Source organism: Crassostrea angulata, chromosome 7 (assembly GCF_025612915.1).
Source record: "Crassostrea angulata isolate pt1a10 chromosome 7, ASM2561291v2, whole genome shotgun sequence".
Taxonomy (NCBI): domain Eukaryota; kingdom Metazoa; phylum Mollusca; class Bivalvia; order Ostreida; family Ostreidae; genus Magallana; species Magallana angulata.
Genome location: NC_069117.1, coordinates 32,018,181 through 32,038,292, shown reverse-complemented (window position 1 = coordinate 32,038,292; position 20,112 = coordinate 32,018,181). Strand labels below are relative to the sequence as shown.

At 32.2% G+C, this 20,112-nt stretch overlaps 1 protein-coding gene across 1 annotated transcript; it reads right to left on the bottom strand.

Moving 5' to 3' along the window:
* Window positions 1-1,748: 1,748 nt before the first annotated feature.
* LOC128192388 (uncharacterized) lies at window positions 1,749-6,766 on the bottom strand. The gene is made up of 2 exons (XM_052865016.1): window positions 6,389-6,766; window positions 1,749-4,548 (listed from the first exon to the last, which is right to left on the bottom strand). Exon 2 carries the CDS (start codon window positions 4,546-4,548, stop codon window positions 2,665-2,667), a length of 1,884 nt encoding a protein of 627 aa, XP_052720976.1. The 5' UTR covers window positions 6,389-6,766; the 3' UTR covers window positions 1,749-2,664.
* Between the last annotated feature and the right edge of the window lie 13,346 nt (window positions 6,767-20,112).

Below are 20,112 nucleotides of genomic sequence, written 5' to 3'. Positions count from 1 at the left end.
TCTTTGCGTATGTAAATATTTGTGTCAATGCTTCAGGAAGGCATTTTTAATAGGCAACCGGAAATTGAGTGTCATTTGTTGATTTATAAGCGAGTTACAGAGCTTGAAATTTTTTTGCTATGTAAACAAAGCGTTTGTTTACATTTTGAACGTTAAAGTGAAAATGTCAGTTTTAAACCTAAAACGAATGTGTTAAACGTTAGGAACTGTTAATCTACGCTTTAAATAAATAAAAAGATAGACAAATAAGCTGGAAAAAGCTTTTTTACTGGTATACTGAACCTATGTCAACAAAAACAGGGCACGAGCATTGTTTACATTAAAAAAAATTGAGCCCTGTATCTTGCTTATAACTCTATGAATGACTCTTAAATTTTATTTGATCATTAGAAATGCATTTCTAAAGCAGTGTAAAGAATAAAAATATAAAAAAAGAATTTGACCAAAATCGTGACCATGCCCCTTAAAAATTTCATTTTTAGACACAGATGTATCCGTAGCACCATCAAACATTACAGACAGAACTCTTGCATTTTTAAAACCATGGAGAATGAGCTGCTGGTTATCATGTGTAGATATACTCAATAAATCGGCGACATGCCATATCTGTTTGATAACTTGATGGAAAAACCACTTCATTTTTTCCTGGAGCTCTAGAACTCAACCCCCATCTAATCTTTCCATTGGAATAAAACTCTCTTTTCATATTTTTTCTTTGTTTCTGCTCTGCTTTTAGCTTTCGATGCATCATTTTCCTTTTTCCCCCGAGAAACCGAAGTTAAATATAAAAAAATAGATAATCAACCGATCAGTTGTCGTAAAAACTTTCCACTTGCTCGATTCTTTCTTTAATGCCTAGAAAACTACCGAGGTCTGCCGATCGTTTTTGTTGAATAGATACATAATCAAGGAGGTGTGCCGAGTGACTTTCCTTAGACTAGACTGGCCCTCTGTCTATATTGAACGAATGTCGCGCATATCAGACAAGCATTGCCAGTCTATCCGTACTTAGACTGGCTATGTACGGTCTGCGTGGCTGTGTACAGTTTGTGAGATTACTATGCAGTCATTCGAAGATAGTGCAGATTCTAAATTGTTTAAATCATTTTATATTAAAAGAAGTATTCAAAAATAAAAACAAGAAATTTCCATGATAAGTTAATCATAGTTTTTTTATCTGGAAATATGTTTATCGACTAGTTTTTTTGTTTTTTTTGGAATTTCGATCCCGACATCAATTCTCACATATATCGGGATCCAAGTGATCGGGATCAACGATCATAAATTCAAACAACTTCAAGAAGGTGTGGATCTTAGTTCTAACGAAGTTTGGATTCACAAACACACAGTGGAAACATAAAGGAACAAAAGATAAAAAAAAAGGTTATGGGAAAGAAAGTAGGAATCATTGATAAACTTTATCAACTATATATAGACTTTCCATGTTTTTTGAGTTTAGTCTTTAAGACAGATGATCGCTGAAAATGCAAAATCTAACACGCCTAATGTCCTCGTCACACCTGCAATATTTTTATTTGATGAATCGATAAAGAAGGTTTTAATGATTGAAATACAAAACAGATGCCAATATCATCTTTTAATTATTTAACGAATATTTTTCAATTTTTTCAGTGAAATTGGAATTTTTTTTTTACTGCATATAGGTATTTTAGAACTTGAAATTCAGTCTCATTTGATGTTAAAATAACTAAGAATAAAACATGCAAAAGATAAAAAAATTCTTCTTTTTATGTATTGTTTAATATATGGCAAAATCTTGAAATATATGAGTTGTACAATATTTATTCAAAGTTCACTTCATAATAAACCTTTTCGAAATAAAATATGATAAAGAACTATTGTTCAGGTGAGCGATTTGTGGCCCATGGGCCTCTTGTTTAACTTGTAGTTTTTGGCTAAAAATTACGTTGTACAAACATATTACACTAAGTTTGCTTGAATGACCCATTGAGTGAAATTTTAACACGACCAGTCAGACTACCATTGTGCAATGTTTACTAGCCCGGACAAACTTTTTCTAGACGGACGTGCCTTAATGTTGAGCCATGTATTTCCCATTATAAATTTCCGTAAGTAATTATTTTTCGTTCTTTTGAGTTTCTCTGGGTATAAACAGATGATTTATGAATGAAGAAATCTTGAATTTCCCCTTTTCATCGATTTCATTTGTTCTTAATGGACAAGTGTGTTTATTTTCATTTAAAACCACCAAAAAGTAACGGAAGCAATAACTTGGGACAGACTAGAATATGGTTACAATACATGCACGGCTTTAACAATTTTATATAAACTCAAAGGTATTTTCAAAATACAAAACTGCACTAATTGCATTAAGTACGAACATATATAAATATTGATTAGTTCTTAAACTTGCTGTATCAATTATTTAATCGTACTGTTAAATTCTGTCTTTTTATATGTTATAAACTTGAACATATAGAACATAGTTATTATAAACACATTTTCACTAGTAGTGAGATGCAAGCGTTTGTAGAATCCATCGAAAAGTTTTGGTTTTAAAACATTTAAACCAGAAACACTATACATATCACTGACAGTCTAAAAAAATTGTGTATAACCAAATTTCACGCTTTTAATTTTCAGATTACCATATTTTTTTTTAGTAGTGTACGTGTACTATAGTTAGTTATTGAACCTTTCGTTTTCTTCCTTCTCCATAAATCTTATAAATCGTTGTATTTCAGAGACTTCCATCAGCTGACTATAAAACGTTCTCCTTTCTTCTTCATCAAGTCGTTCTTTCAGTTTTTTCTTTAGGCTTTTGTTAGTCAATGAGGGGCAGTTAATGGATGAGCAAATTTCTTCATAACGATTCCTAGAGCTTAAAATCGCATCTTCCACAGTACCATGTCTCCATACAAACATTTTTCGTTGCTCTAATGATGTTGAAATTGTTTCGAAATCTTCATCACAACCAATGAGGTATGAAAGTTCTTTATCAAAGTATTTTGCTTTTAACTTATCTTTATTAACATTACCTATCTCCAAAAAGTCTTGTATTTTACATGTTTGTTTATCAAATTTTACAACTTTGTCTAGATCCCATAAGCATAAGCATGGAAGATTGATAAAATAGCAAAATGATTGTATTTTCTTTGTATTTTCACAGCCGCCGACCGGAATAATTTGAGATGTGGTTATATCCTTATAAAGCTCATTCATTCCGATCACTCCCCTCTCTAACAAATTGCATTTGTATTGGGTAAAAATACCTTGCACAACCTCCTTGTCTATTGGGCCTTCCACTAATAAAACTTTGGTTGAAAACAACAACGTTCTCAGTGTTTCAATGTCAGACACTTTGGAGAGTTCCTTATTTTTCCCAGCATTTTTAACCGAACATTCGTAACTGTTTGAGGCTGTTTTCTTTCGAAAGAAAACATGCGTTTTGTCGATGGTAATGGTGTCAATAAAATACGGACTATGCGTCACAACAATAATTGTCTTCTTGTATGATGTTACGTGCATGTACATCATTGTCTTTAATCGTTCAATCATTTGAGGGTGCATCCCTCGATCAGGATCTTCTAAACAAAGTGTCTGAATGTGTTTGTGTGCTAAGAGTAAAGAGGTCAATTTTGCCTCTAAAATCCCTTCAGATGTCTTCAGCAATGGGAATTTTGATTCGTTATGTTGAACATACAATAGTCCATCTTTTTTTATGAATTTAAATATTTCTGGGTATGTAATAAATCGAAATATTTCCCCCTCTAACTGTTCATCAACATCATCTCTATGGTCCTCCGACAACAAAGTCGATATAACTTCTGCTCGTTCACATGCCATCTTGTAGTTGCTTTCCTTGTATTCCTTCTTGATTTTCTCACTTCTTGTCCACTGTACCATTCCAATGCCTCTTAGTGGTAGTGTAGACACATATTTGTTTTCGATGGTTTTCCAGCTTGGTTCCTCTGGTAAACAATCTTTTTGAGGATTTGAAGATTTTATCAAATGAAGAAGTTGGGTAATATTAACACCTTCCTTTGCTGCAATTGAATGTATTGTCTGCATATCATCTGCTCCGTGAACCAAACCGTTGTAGGTTGCAATACTTTCTGACGATTTCGAGAGAAGAAAAGTGTCATTTTTGTCTGTATAAACGAAAACTTTGTACATCACATCATTTACAGGTTCTTTTATAAATCCAGAAATAACTTCATCATATGGAGACAAATTGAATTGACAGAACACATACGCAAATAAGTTATTATCAAAAGAATTAGTTACTGATACATTTATTTCATCTGTCATGCAACGTCGTATTAATTCTATAACGGTACTTTTCCCACAGAAATTAGCACCTACAAAAATATTTAAAGTGTTCCAACCCGAAGCCACTTCTTTTTCAGCATCACGCCTTTGCTTTTTATTTTCACATGTATTTGAAGAAGTTGCCTCTTTATGCAAACTTGCTTTACTCTGTTTCACCCTTGGAGTTGTATCAAAATCAATAACAGTTCTGTCTTTGAAATGCACAAAATTCTCCAGAGTTATTGATTTTAACATCTGAAAAAGAAGTTAAGGAACATGTTAATGTTTTAACGTATTTTCTTTTTTTTTTAGTTTTATGGGTGTTTTAACATAAATATCGGGAATGAGGAAGTCTCAATTTGTTTATCTCAGAGAGAGAGAGAGAGAGAGAGAGAGAGAGAGAGAGAGAGAGAGAGAGAGAGAGAGAGAGTGTGTGTGTGTGTGTGTATTGAGTAATTTTGGTGATTGAAGTGTTAATCCTTATAAACTACGTACTCAAATTTAAAAATACTATTATATCGGAGATGTTAAAACTGAATTTACTATATGCATTGACTTCAATTGGAATATTCTGTCAGACCGAAGTTTTTTTTTATACAAAATGAATATATATATGTACTAGGTTTGACACTTGAAATAGTAAGTAAATTTAAGAGGCATGAAAAAGGGAAAAATCATAAAACTCTGATTTTAGGATGTAATGAGAAACTGTTCAGGGTTTTAAAATTCTCTCATCGAATCTGATTATTGTCAAAGAAATGGAGTCATCTGTATAAAACTTAATATTTCTTTCTTGATTCAATGATACGGAATCGATTTTGTCATTTCTCCATGTTCCTTGATTCCACAGTGAGTACTCTAATATTACATGTACATTTGTTTAGATACATGTATTAGATATGATAAAACTTTTTTTTTGTAAATGTTCTAGCTAATAAGCCATAGAACATGCAGATTGTATGGAATCGATATTTCTCCAACATGTACCTGATGACTTTGTGTTACCTTGTAACACATTTATCCCTTAAAGCTCGATTGTTTCTTTTATATATAAAAAATAATTCAATTTTTGGGAGTTGATTTTAATCAACTCTCCTATGCAGTTACTCTGGCAAACCGAAAGTGAAACAGTGTTTGGACCTAAGCACAAGTCATCACCGCTGACAAGACGTAGATCTTGAAAACAATAGATAAATTCGGTGTACTGTATGCTGTACCATTGTTTTTCAAAAGAAACGTATTTATAGATACCTTGAAAATAGTCAGTTTTTATAAAGTATGAACAATTTAACTGTTTTGTAGTTGTATGTTTTCCTACGCCAGAGTTCAATATAGTCTCGTTCAACCAGACGCTCGGCTATCTCCATAAATCTCCGACAAGCAGATAGTCTCTATTGGTAGTCGGAGATTAATGGAGACAGCCGAGCGTCTAGTTGAACGAGATTCAAGTTCAATATTGCTTGGATCCAAACGTGTACAATTTTTAGAAACATTTCGATTACTGATACACAGTTTGATGGAATTAATTCTATCTTTAAATATTACACAACATGATTCATATGGGGTTTCTCGAAATTCTTGTCGGAAAAGTTCGAGAAATCATATTATAAAAATGTGCGTAATTCAAATACAGATGATAAACTACTTGCCAGGCAAAATAACATATCGTTGATTTTAAAATTGATACTAATCAATAAAATCATCTCCCGACAGTACTTCAGTACTTTGATTATTTCTTCAACTTTTCGTGAACAAGAGCACCTAATCAAGTATACGGTACAAACTACTTAAATTAAATCAGAATGTGTTGAGAATAACGGTCTAAAGATTCCTGTAAGGCACAATTGGGTGACTTGAATTTTTCAAAATCAAATCTTTGAAATAAAGGCATTTGATAGACTTGCTTTATAGCTCAGAAGTTTTTAAAATATGAAAAGGGCTTGTTTACGTGCTATTTTTGTTAATTTGAAGAAAAAAAATCATCGATTTAACTACAACAGTCTCCCATAATATGAGAAGATCAAATTTAATTCTCTTAAGCATTACTAGAAACAAAAAGTTACTCAATAATTGATGAATGAGATAAAAGATTTACCTTTTTTCAAGATGCTTATAATTCCTCCCGATTCCGTCTTCTTCCTATTCTCTGTCTGAAACTGTTGGCAGTCACCCAGAAAATCAATACGAAAAAAAGATTGATCCGTCTAAACTTGTGTGTATTTGATGCTGATGCTGTGGTTACAATCTTATTATTGCTATTGCATTTTATTTGATAGTTCCGTTGTTCATTTTAAACCAATGTCTCATTTGATACACTTCTTTGGAAGATAAGCACTCAAGATTAAAGATTTAATAACGCAGAAATATCTGCAATAATGTTGGATCGGCGCGCATACTTGCTACAATAAAGTATGCTACAGGATCACTTTTTAATTATTAATTAGATTCGTTAATCCATTGATGAAGATGCGGTGTTGCATTCCATGTGCAAATAAGGGGATGACGTTAAAAGTATTAATGAAATGCATGAGGATGATGTTGCTGCCATGGAAGTCTATTGATCAATCGCACAGCAGTTTACATTCCATACTGAAGCTGTAACACAAATCAATGAAAAAGCAGAACGTGTTCTCCCCAAAGATAATTAGTAGTTGAATGTGTTTACTATAGAAATCGTTTCCACGTTTAGTGGATCAAACCTAATATTTTCAATTCACAAAGAGGAAATGGCAAACGGAGTAAATAAATAAAATGTTGAACATTAAGAAATGTTAACTTAGCCGTTTAAATTGGTAAGCCAAATAGATGCAGTTAAGAAATGATTACTAAATACTCTCTCCTAAATCTTTCATTCTGTACGATCGAGACATACTCTTTCTTATTGTGTACGATCGATATTTTTTTCCCTCTCTCTTTTCCCCTCTCGGAGTCGATGACTCAATCGTATGTTTGTTACGTCGTCCGTAAATATTCGTAAAAGAGATAACATTTTTCTTAAGATTTTTTTTCATAACAGACACTAGTTAATTTTCAATCAAAGACCTACATATTAACAATAAAAAGACAATGATAAAAACAGTAATTGATTAAAGAGTTATTAATTACGATACATGTAAAAATGCAGACGCGCTAGTTCTATAAGGAACAGGTTGGAGAGAGAGAGAGAGAGAGAGAGAGAGAGAGAGAGAGAGAGAGAGAGAGAGAGAGAGAGAGAGAGAGAGAGAGAGAGAGAGAGAGAGAGAGAGAGAGAGAGATTTACATTGACTCCAAATCATAAATAAAGCAAGAAGCGTTCATAGGAATTTTTGCCATCTTCTACTGCAGTCAGGAAGAAGCTCTCAGCATGATATGTTTGGCTGTCTGCCGCTTTGAGAGGAGCTTGTTTATTGTGCTATATATAAATTTTACTATAGACTTTTTGGAAGAGGTCCCATATCTTGAGAATAATAAGTCAAACAAGAGACGGTATATACAAATGCTTTTTGTTTGGGGAACCCGTCAATAAAAGATTGATTTAACGAATCTTTTGCAATTACATGTATTTTACTTAGGCACCAGCAGCATTCAAACAGAACGTTTCCATCGAATATTTACAATAGCAATATACAGGGTGTCCCATAATAACTGAGTCCATTTACATTTGAATAACTTATGATCAAATCTATCAAACAAAAAAATGAATGCATTTTAATTTATGTGTATAATTTTTACTCAGCAAATTTCACAAAAATTCATACATTTGTTTACAAATTAAACCTGTTTATAAAAAATAACAAAACAATTTTTAAAAATGTACTCCAAATGACGTCCTCTTTGATCAATGAGAACGTCAAGTCGATGACGAAAAGAAGATGGGTGGATAAGACGAGATTTTGTGTGTGAATTTATTATATTGCCATGTACTTTGTGGTAGAACATTATCATGAAATGACATCCATATCAATTACATGTAACTGACAATTTGAATGGACCTGAAAATTCGAGCTAACCTGATTTATTTTTAATTCTTTTGAAATAACCATGATTATTTTCGTTAACTGTAGTGTAGATAAAATTTATAAAAAATTATCCGGCTTATTTTTTACCTTTAAAGTTGATTAAACAGATTCTACCGGATGAGCATGATCTTACATGAACCATTATCTTAATCCATTTCTATTTTATTATGTGGTCTCTTGAAATTATATAAACTAATGCAATAAGTTTTAATTCAATACAATCCACCAAAAAATTAAGCTGGTTTGAAATAATTATATTTATAGTAAAATGTTAAACTTCAAAACATGTTGCTTAAAATATAGTAATTGAAATCAAAATCTACCATTAAAGTTAGTACAACCAACTCTTTATTTTCTTCTTCGTTCTGTGTTTTTATGTTAACAACCAATGATGATTCAAACAACAATTACATGTATATTTTTGCGGCCCGTTTAACGCTTGCGTCAATGTGATTTCTTGTTTCATTTGGAGATAATATTTACAGGGGCATGGTCACGATTATGTCTTAAAATTCATATTTCCGATTTTAATGTTTACAATGTTTCAGTAAGGCATTTCTAATAGGCAAACAAAATTTGAGTGCCAGTCGTTTAGTTATAGGCAAGTTATCGAACTTACAATTCTTTGCTATGTAAACAAAGCTTTTGTATGTTACACGTTTTAAATTTTGAAGTGAAAATTCTAGTTTTAAACCTAATCTGAATGTGTTTTGACTCTAGGAAAAGTTTATTTATGCTTAAAATGAAAAAGAAAATAGACAAATTAGCTTGAAAAAGAATTTTTACAGGTATTTTGAACCTATGTAAACAAAAAGAGGGCAGAGCCTTGTTTACATGACAAAGAATTGCGAGCTCTGTATCTTGCTTATATTTCTACGACTGACACTCAAATTTGATTTGATTATTAGAAACGCATTTCTAAAGCATTGTAGATAATAAAAACAGCAATTTACAATTTGACCAAAATCGTGACCATGCCCCTTTAAACTCATTTTCCGTGATCCTAAAACTTTGATATTGCCACAAAATTAATATGAACTTTTAATTCATACATGTAATTTGCCAAAGAGAAAAGTTTGAAAGCTCACGTAATTTTACCTTTTTAAACAATCATTTGGTAATGAATAGACGTGGGAAATTGCCCCATTGCTTGGTGACACAGAGAATCAGCGATCATTATTTAGACATCCATTACTGAGTCCGGCTGATGGATACTAGTGCAAATGTTAATGTGATTTTACATGCCTTAAAATCTGACGCAGAATAAAATGATGTATTCCTCTTTAGAATGTTGTAAATATCAAATTTGACCAAACGATGTCTTGGATAATTTGTGAGATTCATGAACTATGTTACTATAAGAGAAGACAATAGCTGATCTGAATCTAATCAAAATTGTCATTTACATGTATAAAAACATAAAAAAAAAGCATGCTTGGCTAACATTGCTAAGGATATTATTCAATTACATGTAAGTAAAGTATCTGATCCGATATGGGAAAATGTTTGCATACATTTTACATTTGAAGACTTAAAAGACGGACAAACGAGGAAAATTATGGTAAAAAGGCAACAATGGTTCCTCCTCAAAATAAAGCGATAAATGTGATTCGACGAACTATGGTAAAGCTTCAACTGTATTCAACTCAATGACGCTGTTAGCTCTAAACGACATTTTTCAAAAGAAAAAAGTCATTCAGGCCACAAGAGACGGTCTATTCTGTATATCGTGCTTTACTCGACTCATTTTAAACAAGGAATATATTACGGTATATTCATTTTAGCAAAATATATAACTTGATCTGTTTCACGACATACACTCTTCATGCGAAATAAACCAGAACAAAATTTAGTCGGCTTTTTCTTCAGGATGTTGGTTTTTACAACCCTTTATCGGTTGTATTTGTGTATAGTTCAATTTTTTCAGTCAGAGTATACGACCTATAAGTTGGAACATCTTTATACAAGATAGATATTTGGCTGAAGTCACTTTGTCAGTGTGTCTGTGATAGATTTATCCACTAATGCAATTAACCAGTTGCTTGAAAAACTATCGGTACAATTCACTATTGTCTTAAATCAAATTGTTTAGCATTTTTTTCTTATAAAAAAAAATATTCAATATGCTTCTTTTCTACACTTTGAAGGAAGAGCAATATGAAATTATGTTAAAAATTTAATAAGTATCCATGCGAGGCTGGACGACCACGTAAGCGTCTAGGAGATAATTTGTAGCATATTTACAGTGAAGGTAAGATTAGATCCAACATGATCCAACATGACAAGAACGAAAACTCTATGTATTAATGTTTCAAGCATGATATTAAAACTGGAAGAGTAAACGTTCGTTAATGCATGTAAAAAAATAACAGGTTTCTTTTTTCGGTGTAATTTTAAAATAAGGCTATAGTTTGTATTTAATGTGTTAAAGATCCCCATGAACATGTGATTAAAGTTAATTCCATTGAGCTTGGGTGGATTTCATGGATAGTATTCGAGTTCTTGTGGTTCGTACGAGCAAACGCTGTTTCTGTGATAGTTATTAGATTTCTTCAACCTAATGAAAGGCATTTGTATACAGGGATCCTTGTTGTCATTCTGAGTCTTTGTAAACATATTTCAGCCTATACCCTTACTTACGGCGTATCTTTGCTACAATCTATATACCGTTCATATCTGAGAAACTTAATGTCAGTTGCAATGTACTGCTACAGACGCAGACGATCTGAAATCTGAAGAATCATTGATTAATTTTTCTTGGCTTTTCGTGCAGCGGTTGAAAACATCAAGTCCTTTCACTGTGTGGAAGTGTCTAGTATCCAGATAGTGATAAAATAGAAGCGCGCTTTGTCTCGATGACTGAACTGAACCGAACAACACTTTAATTATTTTATAACGATTGATAAACAAGTTCCAAACTTATATTGGTACCTCTTGTTGGTACGGAGGTAAGCGTGAGGGAGTCATTGATGTGGGAGGAAGCCGGAGTACCCGGAGAAAAGTAATACCCCATCACGTACAACCACAGTCGCAGCGATGTGAAGCGAGTGTATTGTACACTGCGCTACTGCGGAGTCTAAGTTGCACTGATAAAAAAAATCAGTGGTCCCCTTTTAAACATAAGCTCCTTTTAATGCATTTTTCAATTTCTAAAGGTATAAGAATTTTTTTATTTCTATCATTTTTGTACAATTTCTGCTCATGATGAACTATCATTTGAAAAAATGATTTACTCTAAAACTTATCATATATGTGTATTTGGGTTATTTTAAACAATGTACATGTCTATCACTTTCGAACGTCAACTTGCTCATTCCGATCTACTTCTTCAAGTCATGTAGATTTTTATTATTTGCCAGTAAATAAAGGTCCTTGCCGCCTACATTTTACAATAATGTCAGACATGCATATGAACCTTTTAGTCAGTTGGGGCTTACTATATGATGTGTACTGAATATGCTGTCTATGGTCTGTAACTAAATTTTATTATCTTATTTTAATCATCCCTTTCTCTGTTTGATCTCTTTTTTTAAGTGTATAGGCTACATTATGTTCCATCTTCATAAAGCAAGCATCAAGTCCACGTGATGACGCAACTACAGTACACCAACAGGTTGACTTCATCCTTGGCGTCAAAGTATTTGACTGTAATTTATGACGTTATGACTCTATTCACTGATTGGTTAGCTTATGTTTCAGGAAATATCTGGATGAGTGATTACCTGCAGACAATCTATAAAAGGATTGATCCTAAAGAAATGTCTTGCTGACAATTTATACAAGGCCTAGGGTTATCCAAAAGTTATGTCACAGTTATGAAAAATAAAAAAATGTAACAGTCAGTGTGAAACTAGAAAATAAGTCATAAAGAAAAGTATAGGTGGTATTTTCAACGAATTCATTCTTTTTATTTATTTGATCTTGATGCTTTTTATTATATCAAATACTATAAATTTAAATGTAAGGTTGATGTCACACTGCAACACGCCGTATGATACATTTGAAACGTTACGTTTTCCTTAAGATCTATGCAACGCATGTGTCAATTATCCATTTTTGGAACTTATCTACATTTTATTCTGTGAGTATTGATATAAATATGTCTTTTAAAATATGTCAAATTACTTTTCGGAGCTGGTTTTTTTTATCTGCGGAAAAAGTGGACGACTCACGTAGCGAGATCAAATTTGTTGTGGAGAAAAGGAAAAATTTTCATTTTCTCTTCCCAAAAGGCAGTGTACGTCTGTGCATAGTAGCGGAGAATTCGGTTAGAAGGATTAATTATAAGTCAAGGCATTCCAATTTCTTTATCCTTGAAACATATCATGTATTGACAAGCATTATACAATTAAACTTCCGTTAAAGTTGAAAATAGCCACGTAAAGCTCTTCTTCTGCAGATAAAATCTTAAATACTTCTCTAATCTGAGTCTAGAGAAATTCTATTAGACTTTTTAAAAATTTCCTTAAATTCGCCCCAAAATTCAACTCAATGACTCTCAATTATGTCAAAGGACCATGATTTCCTTTGATGAGCTTCACTCAATTGTTAACTTGAAGTAATTTACAAAACATTATAAGAATATTCAGACTTGCATCATTCAAATGACAAGAGGCCCACGGGCCACATCGCTCACCTGAGCAACAATAGGCATAATAAAATGAGCTTAATGTAGACATAATACAAAATATTTGGACAATGTGGTATAATACAATCATGTCGATCCTTTATAAATAAAAATTCATTTTCCCACTGAATATTCTTATGTTTATAACCAAGTCCCTCGTCTATCTTGTTGAATTTACAATCAAATCACATCTTGAGCATTTTGTTCTTAAAAAGATCCTAAACAATTGTTTATATATGGGATATAAATCTACATCAATCTCTGAACCCATTTTGAGGCCCAAGAATCATCCTGGGGCCAGAGTCTCAACAATTTCAAAGAATCAGCAATATGGCAAAATGCTTGCATATAAGGTAAAACCATATGTAATTACATTTCCAATTTTGTAAGCAATTAAAATGCTTTCCTTTGTACAATTGGATCCCCAATGTGGCCCCATCCTACTCCTCAAAATTTTGAATTTAACGTATTTGAATATTCACTATATGAAGTTGCTTCCACTAAAGTTACATCTTTTCTAAACAAAAGTTTTTTAGAAGAAGATTTTTAAAGATTTCTCTCTATATCTTGCTATGTAAAAATCCTCTCCCCCCCCCCCCCCCCCCCGTTGTGACCCCCATCTTACCACCGGGGATCTGAACACTTTTGAATTCACCCTACCTGAGGATGCTTCCACACAAGCTTAAGCTTTTCTGGCCAATTGGTTTCTAAGAAAATGAATTTTTAAATCTTAAATCAATCAAAATTGACCCCCCCCCCCCCATTGTGGCCCAACCTAACCTCCCAGGGGTAATGATTTTAACAACCTTATATCTACACAACTTGAGGATACTTCCACATGAGTTTCAGCTTTCTAGTTGATTTGTTTCTATAAAAAAGACTTTTAAAGATTTACTCTATATTTCAATGTAGAAACTCGACCCATCATTGTGGACCCACCCTACTTCTTGGGGTCTTGATTTTCACAAGTTTAAATCCACATTACCTGAGGATACATCCATACAAGTTTCAGCTTTTTGGCTGATTGTTGTTTGAGGAGAAGAGTTTTAAAAAATTACTCAATATATTCTTATGTAGAAATTCGACCCTCCCCATTGTGGCCTCACCCTACCCTCGGGGGTCATGATTTTCACAACTGTGAATTAACACTACCTTGGAATGTTTCCACACAAGTTTCAGCTTTCATGGCTGATTAGTTTTTGAGAAAATTTTTAAAAATTTACTCTATATATTCCTATGTAAAAAAGTGGCCCCACCCTACCCCCGGGGGTCATGATTTTTCACAACTTCGAATCTACACAACATGATGGTTCATCCACATGAGTTTCAAATTTTCTGGCAGATTGTTTTCTGAGAAGATTTTTAAAGATTTACTTTATATATTCTTATGTTAAATTTTAACCCCCATTGTTGCCCCACACTACCCATGGGGGTAATGATTTTCACAACTTTAAATTTACACTACCTGAGGATGCTTCCATATAATTTTCAGCTTTCCTGGCCAACGAGTTCTTGAGAAGAATTTTTTTTTGAAAATTTCACGAAAATTTTCAATAATTTCTAATTATTTCCCCTTTAAAAGGGCTTTGTCCTTCATTTTCACAACGTTGAATCCCCTTTGCCTAAGGGTGCTTTGTATCAAGTTTGGTTGAGACTGGCTTAGTGGTTCTGGAGAAGATGTCGAAAATGTGAAATATTTACAGACAGAGAGACGTACAGACAAAATGTTATCAGAAGAGCTCAAATGAGCTTTCAGCTCAGGTGAGCTAAAAAAGGAAAATTTTATATTACAAACAAAAAATATCAAAATTGGAATCATATACTAGTACAAATAATTGTAAATAATGAATGCAAAGGATCTTTTACATTTGCATTGATATGACCATTTATTTGAAAACTACTAAGTTTTTAAACTATACAGCCTTTAAATAAATATCATTCTATAATTTAATTATGGTTGTAACGCGCCATTTATTTTGATAGAAAAATATTTTGGATTAGTCGTAAAATACAATTTCAAATTCATTTATTTTCAGTTTAATCTATTTGATAATGTTATAATACATGCTTGCAAATGCAAAATTTCTAACCATAATCAGTAATTTTGAATATGTAACAAACGTTAAGAAAAAAATATTGCATTAAAGTTTTTGTGGTATCGAACCAACAACCTCCAAAAACATTGTTTTATTAGTTTACCTAATGTCTGGTGCTCTAACCACTGAACCATTTTAGTCACAACAAAGTGTGTTTTTTTTAAATGCTATATGGGACTTTGACTACGAATATATTTACGGACTTGTATTATTTTTCAAAAACGTTTCATTGTTAGGATACAAAATGATGAATTTAATGTATAGTGGATCAACACGTTTTTGTTGTTCCAGATCGGTTTGTTTTACATTAGACCTTAATTAGACTATGACAAAGATATGGAGCAAAGACCTACTCTATAAAAAGGCATAAAAATGAAGTTCTAAAAATGACACTATTAAGGGGTTTTGATAGGCATACGCTGGTTTATGTCAACATATTTTTAGTATTGAAAATACATTTACAGTGTATGTATGGGATTCTGAAAAAAAATTATCAGTTTTGTTAATATTTTAATTTTTCATTGCGTCATCAAAAAATGGTGTATAGAGCCACCTTAAACAAACAAAATATTTTCATCAAAGATGTATACATGTATGTCCAAGACTTACGAGTGACAAAAAAATTATTCTTGTTCAAAGAATTGCTCTTTATTTCTCATTTAAAGAAAGATAAGAATAATGTCAGATTTTGACAGATTTTTGATACATTACAAAAGTAGCGTCATTTTAGACGTCATATACTGCCTGTGAGTGCAAAAAAAAATCGAGAACATGCATCGATATTCAAAATATAACATTTATCTAGAAACATTTTGAATACTGCTAATTATGGGGGCCAAACTTGACTCACGTTATATCTAGTAGATAACTATATGTATTTGATGTCTTTAATGCGAATTTGACATTTCATGGTTCTCTTTAATAGTATATGGGTTTTTCCTTGTATTCAATGAAAATACACTCCAAAAACTTACATAATATATATTCAATGTAGCAATAAAACTAATACCAACAAACTTTTCTCCAAAATTCAAGAAATATTACTTTTCATTTAAAATCATATGATGAAAAGAAAAATGGAGGCGCATTTCGAAAAATTAAAATGATAAGATATATCTAAGCATTTTAATTTCAAAGTTTTCTCGTTTTTCCAAAGTACTTACTTGACTCTTGAAGTACTTTTTTCCTGTCAGCATTTTCCCGGGTAAATTGTCAATGAAATATAGTTAATTAAAAAATCATTAAATCATTTTTTGGTCTCATCTTATGTATAGTATTAAATTGCATAAAATGGCTTTATTTTTTAACCCATAATCAATATATTATACATAATTTAATTGCTTTGTGCTTCTACCACTCGGACACATATTTTGAGTTCCTACTGAAATTTTTATTTGTGAAAAACTACTGTAATATCTAGTTTTGACTCTTTTATAGATGAGATCTCGTCAGTATTTCTTGTTTATTTTTCATTTATGATATACCTGTAAAATATGTGGCTTATAAAAAAAAGGATACCAAGAATTACCACAAAAATTATGGCAAGATAAACACCCTTTTTTTAATCTTCAAACAACTTTTTGTTGTTTGCTCAATTTAGATCTAGAGTTGATTGCTCAACGTGTTCAGAGCCATATTACAGTCTAGAATGCATTATACGTTGATGAAAAACAGTCTGAAATTCTGACAAACGATGGTGTAAATCAGGCGAGAAGGGGGGCATCCTTCTGTGACCTTAAACTTTTAAGTAAGATTAAAGTAAGGGATGAAAATAACATCTACATTATCCATTAATAAGAGCATTAATATTTAAAACCTGGTTTGTTTTTTTTTTCAGGCAGATAACTTCCTGATGTATTCAAAAATAATCTTATAATCATTTTTTAAATTTATCAAATCTGGTTAATTACTTCATACATGCATTGAACTATGATTTAATTAAAGAATTTCGTAATTCTCCGTTACGTAACTAATTCATTCGTGTACGCATTGTTTATGATCAAATACATCACTCATTAGAGCCCCAAATTGGTCGATTATTTCAAGCTCAGTTCACTAATCTATAACATACAGTACGATACAAATTTTGTCGTATTTATTTCAGGTTGCCTTTGTTTTGATACACGATGTTTAAACTGAAAATGATAAATGCGAACACACGTTAATCAGATAAAAGTCACTAACATTATGCTACTTATTGTTAATTACCTCTCTATTTATGCTAAAATGACAATAACAAACCGTTAACCATCTCAAAAATCTATAAAACGAAATTCAAATTCAAAGCAGAGCAACACGGACCTCTAAAAATATAAAGGTAGGATCAGGTGCCTAGGAGGAGTGAGTATCCTCTGCTGTCCGGTCACACCCGCATTGTGCTCTTTGTCGTAATCGGGAAAAAAACTGGAAAAGTCCGTAGACCATTAGGTGATTAATTATCATAATGGTCTAACAATTAGTATGAAAAACGTCAGTCAGCATGCGACCCAGTGGAAGATTGTATTTGCTGACAAGGTCGTTGAAGTTATACGTCATTTTTGTGAAATTTATGTTTATGTTTTTGAAACACAACTGGCAATTAAATGTTATAATATTCATCCATTCTTAATAAAAGAGTTTCATAATTGTTTTTATTCATTGTACCACCACAATTTGTATCTTATGTGGTAGACTGTCTTTTTTGAAAAAAAAAAGTCAACTGAACAAGAGGCCTCTAGATCAGGCATAGGCCTTGACGGTAGACCGAGTACCGTAGCCCTTAGGTTGATCCTGCCAGAGAGTCCCATTGCTTCATTTTTTAGTATAAACTCTAATCCGAATTTACTGTCTGAAAAAAGGTATTCGTAAGGGGAGGAGGAGGGATTGGCAATAGTCAGAAAAATCTCAGATTATTTATATTCTAGCTCCAGGTGCGAAATATTGAATTCTTTAGGTAAAAAGCTTGGTTTTCATGTTTTAAAATTTTTACAAGATCGCCATTCCGAACTTGACACGAAAGATATAACTATAACATTGTAAATTATATATAACAACCGTAAACAACCAATTATACATTATATGACCATATTGGCCGCGCATATTGTTTTCCTAATTTGTACATGTATTTGGGAGTGAAGAAGAAGACTTTCTAAGCTTTATTACATTTTTACCACAGGTATATGTCCATATATGCCCGACCATATGAATGAAATACACTATTTTGGCTTCATGGCCAATCATATTCATTTTATCTTGCATTTAGTTTTTTTTTCTCCAACATGTGTGGGATAAGATAAGATGATTTTATAAAAATTCACCCTTTTTTTGCTTATTTGGCTCAATTAATGAGACCCTGGGGTGGGATGGTCATAAATTTCCCAATTTATGAATTTCTTATCCTAGAGATACTTCCAACTTAAAATGATAATAATTGGTCGTGTAGTTTTTAAGAAGAAACAATGTAAAATTGTTAATTCACGACGCACTAGTACTATTGACTACGCACGACGACAGACGAAGACCATTTGCAATAGGTCACCTGAGTGACTCTGCTAAGTGACCTAAAAATATTTTATGAGTATCTGCTTGCCCGTCAGAAAAAATTAAATATAGTGAATGTGACTATAGTATTTTACAAAACGGTTTAAACAGTTTTTAATATCCTGTTTGATATGACGTGTTCTCAATATCCAACTTTAAGGTAAAGTACATGATTGTACTAAAAATAAATGTTAAAAAATGTATAGCGGGTTATTTTTTCTACAATGCTAACTATATTCATGAAACACCAAAAGGAGGCAGTCTATTGTATAAAATTTGCTCTACTTAGATAAATTTATCAACATAACTTGAAAATTGCATTGGTGACGTCAGTACTGAATGTATTGACTGTTAAAATACAAAGGGAAGCCATTATTTGATAAAGACAGCAAAGATTCATCAATTCAGGAGTGTTTGGATTGCATGACAGATAAATTGAGAGATTATAGGACAGATTTAAAAAGATTAAAGAGATAATTTGTCATTTATTTGATGGTCTTGTTCCAAGCATTGAACGCATATTTCCATTTATGACCGATCGTTTCTCATCCAACAAACTTGAGCACCAACATGCAAATTTGTCTGGCTTCTTGCATTATTGTTTGTCAGCATATTTTTAAGAAACAGTTTCTATCATTATTGATTAATTGATTGTTGTTAAACGTCCCATCAGAATTCTGTCAGTCAGTCTGAGTTGCCACCAGATTCTAAAGAAGGCATTATTGATCTATCCTCTGCGCAAAAGGCAATTACTCAGCGAGGGTTTCTTTTTTGTGCTAGCTCCTTCTGTGACACGGGACCTGATTCAAACAAACTTTCAATCAATTCACCGTAAACCTACAAATTCGTCTACAAAAAAGATTTTAAATGGTACTTCAGAAAATAATTGCAATGAACGCATTCATATCTTTAGAAATAAATCCTACTTTCTCCCTTGTTCCCTACAGTTTACTTGGTTTTTTTTCTCCTTCGCCGTCAAAAATGAAACGTTGTATATATACTCAAAGCTTACTAATAGATTTTACTTATTGTGTTTCCCCTAAACCATGCAACATAATTCGAACATTAATTTCCGAAACAAGAAAACTCTTTAACTTTTCTTATTAGAATTACTTTTTTTGTTCACTTTTTGTTTTAGACCCGCGTGTGTACAGTTTATAGCTTGAAATATCACATCTAAAAATAAATAGTAGATCTATAGATAATTTGTTGATCACTCGACTTCTTTAACAACAGTAATAATTTCTCTCTTTTTTGTAGCAATGCAGTATAGATTAGTTGGTATTTAAGATCAATAAGTGCCCAAACAAACTTTTGTATTAGCGATGAATTAAAGATGGCATGGAAGACTGCGATAGAAATCAAAAGAAAATTGAGACACCACAAATGTTAATTATTCCATTGAATATCATAAATTATTCAAAATATATATGATTTTCAAATTGTAAAACTTTGACCATTATTTTATTGGATTTTGAAATTTCATGCAATGGTAAAACTTGTACGTTCTGAAGCCAGTCTTCAACTCGTGACTTCTCGTGACGTGTGAGTGATAGTTTAAGAAAATTAGCAACAATGT

Excerpts from the sequence above, each read along its gene's own strand:
- LOC128192388 (XM_052865016.1), bottom strand. The coding sequence starts at position 4,548 with ATGTTAAAATCAATAACTCTGGAGAATTTTGTGCATTTCAAAGACAGA.